This window comes from Garra rufa, chromosome 13 (genome assembly GCF_049309525.1).
Source record: "Garra rufa chromosome 13, GarRuf1.0, whole genome shotgun sequence".
Classification (NCBI taxonomy): Eukaryota; Metazoa; Chordata; class Actinopteri; order Cypriniformes; family Cyprinidae; genus Garra; species Garra rufa.
In genome coordinates this window covers 40,928,289-40,937,803 of record NC_133373.1, presented here as the reverse complement: position 1 = coordinate 40,937,803, position 9,515 = coordinate 40,928,289, and the positions used below count along the sequence as shown (strand labels likewise).

The following is a 9,515-nucleotide window of genomic DNA, read 5'->3' as shown; positions in this document are numbered from 1 at the left end:
GATTATTTCAGATAATCTCATCAAACTAGTGAGTTAAGCCAGTACTACTGACTTTATCGTGTAAACATGGCTGAAGTCGGAAAAGCGGAGAAATCATAAATTCAGATTGAGACTTCATAGAGCTTATCACAAATCATTTGATTTAGTTCGGGACTTTGGAGTGGATTCACTTCGGAGCGGGTTTACGAATCATTTGATTCAGAACAAAACTTTGGAAATTATTTCAGATCAGGGCTTTAGATGCGTATTACTTCTCAGTGGGTTCACGAATCATTTGATTCAGATCGGAACTTCGGAGTGGGTTCACAAATCATTTCAGATGCATATGGCAAATCCTTTGATTCAGTTCGGGACCTCGGAGTGGATTTACGAATCATTTGATTCAGATTCGTACTTCATAGTTCACAAATTAATTGATTCAGTTTAGGACTTTGGAGCGGGTTTGCAAATTATTTCAGATCAGTGCTTTAGGTGCGTATTACGAATATTTGATTCAGATCGGGACTTCAGAGCGGGTTTGCGAATCATTTGATTCAGATCAGGACTTTGGAGCGGGTTTGCAAGTCATTTCAGATGCATATGGCAAATCCTTTGACTCAGTTCGGGACCTCGGAGTGGATTTACGAATCGTTTGATTCAGATTCGAACTTCGTAATGGGTTCACAAATTATTTAATTCAGATCAGGACTTCAGAGCGGGTTTGCAAATTATTTCAGATGCATATGGCAAATCCTTTGATTCAGTTCGGGACCTTGGAGTGGATTTACGAATCATTTGATTGAGATTCGAACTTCATAGTTCACAAATTAATTGATTCAGTTTAGGACTTTGGAGCGGGTTTGCAAATTATTTCAGATCAGTGCTTTAGGTGCGTATTACGAATATTTGATTCAGATCGGGACTTCAGAGCGGGTTTGCGAATCATTTGATTCAGATCTGAACTTCAGAGTGGGTTCATGAATCATTTGATTCAGATCAGGACTTTGGAGCGGGTTTGCAAGTCATTTCAGATGCATATGGCAAATCCTTTGATTCAGTTCGGGACCTCGGAGTGGACTTAGGAATCATTTGATTCAGATTCGAACTTCGTAGCGGGTTCACAAATTATTTGATTCAGATCGGGACTTTGGAGCAGGATTGCAAATTATTTCAGATCAGTGCTTTAGGTGCGTATTAAGAATATTTGATTCAGATCGGGACTTCGTAACGGGCTTGTGAGTCATCTGTTTCTGATCGGAACTTCGGAGTGGGTTCATGAATCATTTGATTCAGATCGGGACTTTGGAGCGGGTTCGCGAATCATTTCAGATGCATATGGTAAATCATTTGATTGAGTTCAGGACCTTGGAGTGGATTTGCGAACCATTTGATTCAGATCCGAACTTTGTAGCGGGTTCACAAATCATTTGAATCAGATCGGGACTTCAGAGCGGGTTCGCAAATAATTTCAGATCGGTATTTATTGGTACCTGCGTATTATGAATATTTAATTCAGATTGAGACTTTGGAGTGGGTTTGCGAATCATCTGATTCTGAGCACATATTACAAATCATTTGATTTAGATCGGAACTTCGGAGCGGGTTCAAGAATCGTTTGATACAGATTGGAACTTTGAAGCCTGTATAGTAAATCATTTCATTTAGATTGGAATTTAGGTGCAGGTTCACGAATAATTTGATTCAGATCGGGATTCGGAGAGTGTATCATGAATCATTTCATCCAGATCGGGACTTCAGAACAGATTTGCGAATCTTTTGATTCAGACCGGAACTTCAGAGCAGGTTCACAAATCATTTAATTCAGATCAGGACTTTGGAGTAGGTTTGCAAATCTTTTGATTCAGATCAAGCCTTCGGAACGGGTTCGCAAATCATTTCAGATCGGTACTTCGGAGTGTATCACAAATCTTTTGATTCAGATCGGAACTTAAGAGCATGTATCATTATTTTTTTTTACTGAATTTTTAAATTAAACAGTAGACCTATAAACCATCAAACCATCAAACCAAACCAGGATTTAGGATTAACAAAACTTTAGAAAGTTTGCATATACTTGTCTAGATCAACTTTAAATAAAGAGAGATTTAAAGAGAGAGCATGATTAATAAAGTAATTAATTATTTTTTTTCCTACACTCTAAGAAACGTTGGGTTGTTTACTGTACCCTGGGTTGATCGTATTGTATTGCTTGTTGGGTTATTCTTGAAGTTTATTGTGTTATTTCTATAATAATACAACATGTTTGAAAGTTACAATGACTAAGTTAAAATTAACTTAAAAATTGCATAAATAATGTTATGGGTTTTATGTTTTTTTTTTTTATGTTGTTATAATTTAGATTTTAAAGCTTCATTTGGACAAGTTAATATTGCAAACTGAGTGCAATATTGCTGAGTGCAAGGAGAGGCCAAAGCATTTATACAGAAGAAATGTGTTTGTTTAACAGAATAGGTTGTAAATAGTTCATCAGCAAGTTAAACAGACAGGACTCTATTGCTGATATGCCAGTTCTTTGCTGGTGTCGAATTTTGTTTTCTAACTAAGATAATGATCTCAGCCATTGTTCCAAATAAAGCAGAGGAGAGTCTTATTCTCACAAGTGTATATCAGGCTCAGCTATTTAAGCCTCAGACCCTCAAAATGCTGCTTCAGCACAGAGGCGTGTGAAGCTGTTTTCTCAGAATGATGTTATTCTGTCTGTTTCTGTGTGTATCACTCAGCCAACATGCCCACTGCAGCCACACCTGTCCAAAAAACTGCATCTGTGAGCAAGAAACTTCAGTGCAATGCTTTAGGGTTCAGTCTGTACCACCAGTCACCTCAAACAACGTGAAGAAAATACACCTGGGGTACAATCATCTCAAAGAACTGAAGGTAATTTTTTTATCTATCTATCTATCTATCTATCTATCTATCTATCTATCTATCTATCTATCTATCTATCTATCTATCTATCTATCTATCTATCTATCTATCTATCTATCTATCTATCTATCTATCTATCTATCTATCTATCTATCTATCTATCCAACCATTGCTTCATTCATTCCAAGTGGAGGAAATAATGAATTCATAATTCCAGAATGTCTTTTTATTATTTGAATTTATTTTACACTTTTATAATGTTATTTATTTATTCATTCATTTATTTATTGGTTTATTTATGTATTTAGTTATTTATTTTCCTAGCCTATATTGGTTGGTTGTAAACAGATTTGTTTATTTATTAATTCCCAGTGGATGAAATATTTTTTTCTTATCGAATATCCTATTATTATTGTTTATTTTAATAACCTAATGTATTTGATGATTTTAAGCAGATCCATTTATTAAATTAATAATTCCCAGGGGATTAAATCTTTGTTTTTGTTTTGTGGTTGTTTTTATCTTTAATATCCTGTTTTACTTTAAAATGTGTCACATTACAGAGGTAAAATTGCTGGTGAATTTGTAATTCCAGAATATCTTTTTTATTTTTTATATATTTTTATTACACTTTTGTAATGTGATTTCATTAATTCATCCATTCATTTATTTATTTTTCTAGCCTATATGGGTTGGTTTCAAAGAGATTTTTTTTATTTATTAATTAATTCTCAGTGGATTTTTATTGTATTAATTTATTGTATTTGTTCATTTTAAACCGATAAATTTATTAAATCAATAATTCCCTGGGGATTTTTCTTTTCTTTTTTTTTTATATCCTGTTTTACTTTGAAATGTGTCACATGAAAAAGGAAAAATTAGTAGTAAATTCGTAATTCCAGAATGTCTTTTTCTTATTTCTATGAATTAATTATTTTTTTTTCTAGCCTAAATTGGTTGGTTTTAAACAGACTTGTTTATTTATGAATTAATTCCCAGTGGATAAAATATTTTGTCTTATTGAATATCCTTTTGTTTATTTTAATAGCCTGTTGTGTTTGTTGATTTTAAACAGATTGATTTATTAAATCAATAATTCCCAGTGAATATTTTTTTAATATTCTGTTTTACTTTGAAATGTGTCACATAACAGAGGTACAATTGCTAGTGAATTTGTAATCCCAGAATGTCTTTATCTTAGTTTTTGTCTTATTTCTTTATTAATTTTTTTTTTTTTTTTTTTTACAATTTTGTAATGTGATTTTATTTATTTATTTATTTACCCATCTAGCCTATATTGGTTGGTTTTAGAGAGATTTGTTTATTTATGAATTACTTTCAAGTGGGTTAAATCTTTTTTCCTATTGATTATCCTATTATTATTGTTTATTTTACTAGCCTTGTATTTGTTGAAACAGATCTATTTATTTATTTTTTATTCAGGGGACAAAATCTTTTTTTATTATCCTGTTTTACATATAAATGTGTCACATTACAGAGGTAAAATTAGTAGTTACATTTTTTTACATTTTCATATTATATGATTTTAATCATACACGTTTTTAATATTATTATTATTTGTTTATTATTATTATTTTCATAGACTTTTATATTGGTTGATTTTGAACAGATTTATTTTTTTATTCCTAGGGGATGAAAACCTTTTTCTTATTAAATATTCTTTTTTACTTTGAAATGTGTCACATTATAGTTGTAAAATTGACAATGCTTTTCTCTTATTTTTTTTTTTTACTTTTGTACTATGCTATCTTTTTTACCGAATGAAAGCTTTAATTGTTATTATTCAAGTGTTTTCAGTGCATATTATATTGGTTCATTTTAACCAGATTGTGTTATTTATAGGTCAGAGATTTTTCTGGTTTGCCAGGCCTTGAAGAAGTAGTTCTGTCATCTGGTGGGATCGAGCAGATCGACACCAATGTTTTCAGATCTCACGTGTTGTTAAAAACTCTGGACCTTCAAAAAAACAAGTTGAGACAGCTTCCCCGCGGCCTGCCCTCTGGCCTGGAGATCCTTCATTTGGGCCACAACAGGATACACAGCCTGCAAGAATCACCCCTGGAGGGCCTCAAGAAGCTGCGGATCCTGAACCTCCAGAATAACCAGATCAGCACCTTGCGTGCAAACACCCTAACATCACTTCAAAAGCTTGAGTGTCTTTATCTGGATGAAAATAAAATCGAATCAATACATGGTGCCCCCAAGTTGCCCTTTCTAAATATGCTTAGCATGGGAAGCAACAGGATCTCTTCTATATCATCAACGTTCTTCTCTTCACTGCAGCTTCTAAAAACGTTAGATTTGTCTTCAAACCGCCTCACCAAAGTCCCCCATGATCTTCCTCGGTCTCTGGTTCATCTGAACTTGGACAGGAATCAGATCCGATTGCTGAGGAATCGTGACATGTCCCAGCTGCACAACCTCATTAGCCTTTCTGTCAGCTCTAACAGACTAGTATCAGTCGACGGGGGTCTTCGCCTGCCTAATCTGTCTGTGTGCGAGTTGGCAGGAAACCAGCTCCGAATACTGCCTGGTAGATTGACCTCTAAACTTGAAAAACTGGACTGCAGGCAGAATAATATTCAGGAAGTCACTTTTCAGCAACTAGCAGGGATGAAACTATTGAAACATCTCTTTTTGGAAAACAACTCTATCCAAATCTTTGAAGCCAACGCCCTGAGAAACTGTATTCAACTAACCAACCTAGCGTTAGAACAGAATCTGCTTTCGGCTGTTCCTCATGGGTAAGGGTGTTTTTTATTCACCTAACATACTGTTATTTATGGAAGCCTGTTTCCACCACTGAAAGTCACAATTCTGACTTTTTTTCTTGGAATTGTGAGTTGACTAAATTCTGACTTTTTTCTCGCAATTGTAAGTTTGTTTCTCACTGACATTTATAAAGTGAGAATTACGAGATATAAAGTCACTATTCTGATTTTTTTTCTCAGAATTGTGTGATATACTCAGAATTGCAAGAAATAAAAAAAATTACTTGCAAGTTTATTTCTCGCAATTCTGACTTTTTTCTTGGAATTGTGAGTTGACTAAATTCTGACTTTTTTCTCGCAATTGTAAGTTTGTTTCTCACTGACATTTATAAAGTGAGAATTACGAGATATAAAGTCACTATTCTGATTTTTTTTCTCAGAATTGTGTGATATACTCAGAATTGCAAGAAATAAAAAAAATTACTTGCAAGTTTATTTCTCGCAATTCTGACTTTTTTCTCGCAGTTGTGAATTTGTTTCTCACAATTCTGATTTTTTTTCCTACAATTTATTTCTCACAAGTTTATTTCTCGCAATTCTGACTTTTTAAATGCAAATCTTTTTTTTCTTGCAGTTGTGAGTTATAAATTGATATAAAGTCACAATTCTGACTTTTTTCTGATGATATAAACTCAGAATTGCGAGAATTTAAAAAAAAGTATTTCTTTATAAATTTTTATAAAAAAATTCTGCCAATTGCAAATTTATTAATTAATTCTGACTTTTTTAACGCAATTCTGACTTTTTTTTCCCCAATTTTGAATTTTGTCTTGCAATTCAGATGTTTTTTTCTCGTAGTTGTGAGTTTGTATTTTGCATTTCATACTTTTTTTCTTGCAATTGCGAATTTGTATCTCACAATTCAGATTTTTTTTCGCAATTGTGAGTTTGTATCTCACAATTTTGTCTTTTTCTCACAATTCTGACTTTTTTTCTCACTCTCGCAATTCTGACTTTTTAAATGCAAATCAGACTTTTTTCCCTTGCAAGTCTTACTTTTTTTTTCTTGCAGTTGAGATATAAACTTTTTTTCTCAGAATTGTGTGATATACTCAGAATTGCAAGAAATAAAAAAATTAACTTGCAAGTTTATTTCTCGCAATTCTGACTTTTTTCTCGCAGTTGTGAGTTTGTTTCTCACAATTCTGACTTTTTTTCCCACAATTTATTTCTCACAAGTTTATTTCTCGCAATTCTGACTTTTTTCTCGCAGTTGTGAGTTTGTTTCTCACAATTCTGACTTTTTTTTCCCACAATTTATTTCTCACAAGTTTATTTCTCGCAATTCTGACTTTTTAAATGCAAACCTTTTTTTTCTTGCAGTTGTGAGTTATAAAGTCAGAATTGTGATATAAAGTCACAATTCTGACTTTTTTCTGATGATATAAACTCAGAATTGCGAGAATTTAAAAAAAAGTATTTCTTTCTAAATTTTTATAAAAAAAATTCTGCCAATTGCAAATTTATTAATTAATTCTGACTTTTTTTAACGCAATTCTGACTTTTTTTCCCCCCAATTTTGAATTTTGTCTTGCAATTCAGATGTTTTTTCTCTCGTAGTTGTGAGTTTGTATTTTTGCATTTCATACTTTTTTTCTTGCAATTGCGAATTTGTATCTCACAATTCAGATTTTTTTTTCGCAATTGTGAGTTTGTATCTCACAATTATGTCTTTTTCTCACAATTCTGACCCTTTTTCTCACTCTCGCAATTCTGACTTTTTAAATGCAAATCAGACTTTTTTTCCTTGCAAGTCTTACTTTTTTTTTCTTGCAGTTGAGATATAAACTTTTTTTTCTCAGAATTGCATTATATAAACTCAGAATTGTGAGAATTAAAAGAATTCTTTATAAATTTTTATAAAATTTTCTCCCAATTGCAAGTTTATTTCTCACAATTCTGACTTTTTTAACACAATTCTGACTTTTTTTTCAGAATTGTGAAATATAAACTCACAATTGAGGGAAAAAAGACTGATATGTTCTCAGAACTGCAAGTTTATATCACAATTCTGACTTAATAGCTCGCAATTGTAAAAAAAAAAAAGTCAGAACAGTCAGAAAAGTCAAAAGTGTAAGTTAATAAGTTGCAATTACCTTTTTTATTTAGTGGCAGAAACCAGCTTTCATAGTTATTCATTTGATTTCCTCTGTCATAAACTAAAAGACAATTTGTGATTTTTAGTATCATTAAAATAATACTATAGTTTTTATTAACATTTTGATATTTATATTAACTGATATGATTCATGTGAATTAATATAATTAATATTCATATTTTCCGGTTTCATTTTTGTTTAGCTTTTTTGTATAGTTGTTACATACTTATATTGTCTGTATAGTGTTCATTTTTATTTCAGTTTTAATTTTAGTTATTTTAGTACATCACATTAAACTAAATGAAAATAATAAACATTGCTTTGGAACTTATAAAAAAAAAAAACATTGTAATTTTTTTCAGTTATTGTTCATTTTATTTCAAGTGATGACAGTGTGGTTTTATTTATTTAGTTTTATTTATTTTATTTATGAGTTTATGCCTTTGTTTATTTATGCATTTATTTATTAGTTTCTTAGCGCATTTATTTGTTTATTTATTTGTTAATTTGCATATATTTACTGTATTAAATAACCAACTTATTTGTTTATTCATGCTTTTATCGGACTGAATATGATGTGATTAATTGATCCTGTCAAATGCCTCAAGAATCTCTTAATAACTGTTTTTATTGTTCATTTCTTTTCATTTTCTTTTTATTCCAGGCTTCCTGAAACACTGGTCCGTTTGGATCTGAAGGGCAACAAAATTGACACGATACATGAACGTGAGCTGAAGCCTCTCAGGCGACTGCAGGTGTTAAACCTGCGCAACAACAAACTCTCAACCCTGCCTGCGTTGAATCTACCAAAACTAAAACTTCTATATTTGGATGGAAACCCATGGCAGTGCAGCTGTGAACTCCTCAAGGTCAAAAAGGCCCTTTTAGCAAGGGATGTGGAAATCAGGCCTGATTTCTGCAGCGAGCCTGTCCACGAATCTCTTGATGAATGGCGAGCTTATGTACTGGCACAAGATATCTGTGAGAAGCAGACCAGGGATTTGTTATTGGAGAGCCAAACTGAACACACAGACAATGACGAATATGATGATTATGATTTGTAAATGTAATCCTTACATATGAAAACATAACTTTAATGCTGCTCTGCCTCTCTGCATGTTTTGTTTCTGGCATCTCATATTGAATAAACTCAAATTTTATAATGTTTTGTCCAATCTTGGTCACCGTCAGTGATATTAACTGATTAAAAAAAATGGTATTTGAAAGGAAAAGATGGGTTACAGATGGATTTGTTTCATTAACCTCCAGAAAGAAATCAGAAAATCTGACATTTTTGTGATACTAACATAAAAATATGATATATACACTACCAGTCAAAAGTTTTTGAATAGTAATTTTAAAGCAGTTTCTTCTGCTCATCAAGCCTGCAAAAGCAGTAATATTGTGAAATATTTTTCTATTTAAAATAACTGCTTTCTCTTTAAATATATTTTAAAATGTAATTTATTCCTGTGATCAAATCTAAATTTTCAGCATCATTAGTTCAGTCTCCATTGTCACATGATCCTTCAGAAATCATTCAAATTTTCTGATTTGCTGTTCAAGAAACATTTATTAATACTATTATTATCATCATCGATATTTAAAAAGGTTGAGTATTTTTTTCAGGATTCTTTGATGAATAAAAAGATCCAAAGACCAGCATTTATCTAAAATAAAAATATTTTGTAACATTATACACTATACCATTCAAAAGCTTGGAGTCAGGTTTTTTTTTTTTTTTTGGAAAAAAATTATAG

General features: G+C 31.8%; 1 protein-coding gene across 1 annotated transcript; it reads left to right on the top strand.

The window, feature by feature from the left end:
- Positions 1-2,725: 2,725 nt before the first annotated feature.
- On the top strand, positions 2,726-8,872 carry LOC141348542 (nephrocan-like). The gene is made up of 3 exons (XM_073852823.1): positions 2,726-2,764; positions 4,729-5,630; positions 8,420-8,872. The coding sequence occupies exons 1-3, from the start codon at positions 2,726-2,728 to the stop codon at positions 8,817-8,819; spliced, it is 1,341 nt and encodes a 446-aa protein (XP_073708924.1). The 3' UTR covers positions 8,820-8,872.
- Positions 8,873-9,515: the final 643 nt, after the last annotated feature.

Excerpts from the sequence above, each read along its gene's own strand:
- LOC141348542 (XM_073852823.1), top strand. The coding sequence starts at position 2,726 with ATGCCCACTGCAGCCACACCTGTCCAAAAAACTGCATCT. Across the intron at positions 2,765-4,728 it reads CTGTCCAAAAAACTGCATCT|GTCAGAGATTTTTCTGGTTT; the intron begins GTGAGCAAGAAA and ends TGTTATTTATAG. Across the intron at positions 5,631-8,419 it reads CTTTCGGCTGTTCCTCATGG|GCTTCCTGAAACACTGGTCC; the intron begins GTAAGGGTGTTT and ends TTTTTATTCCAG.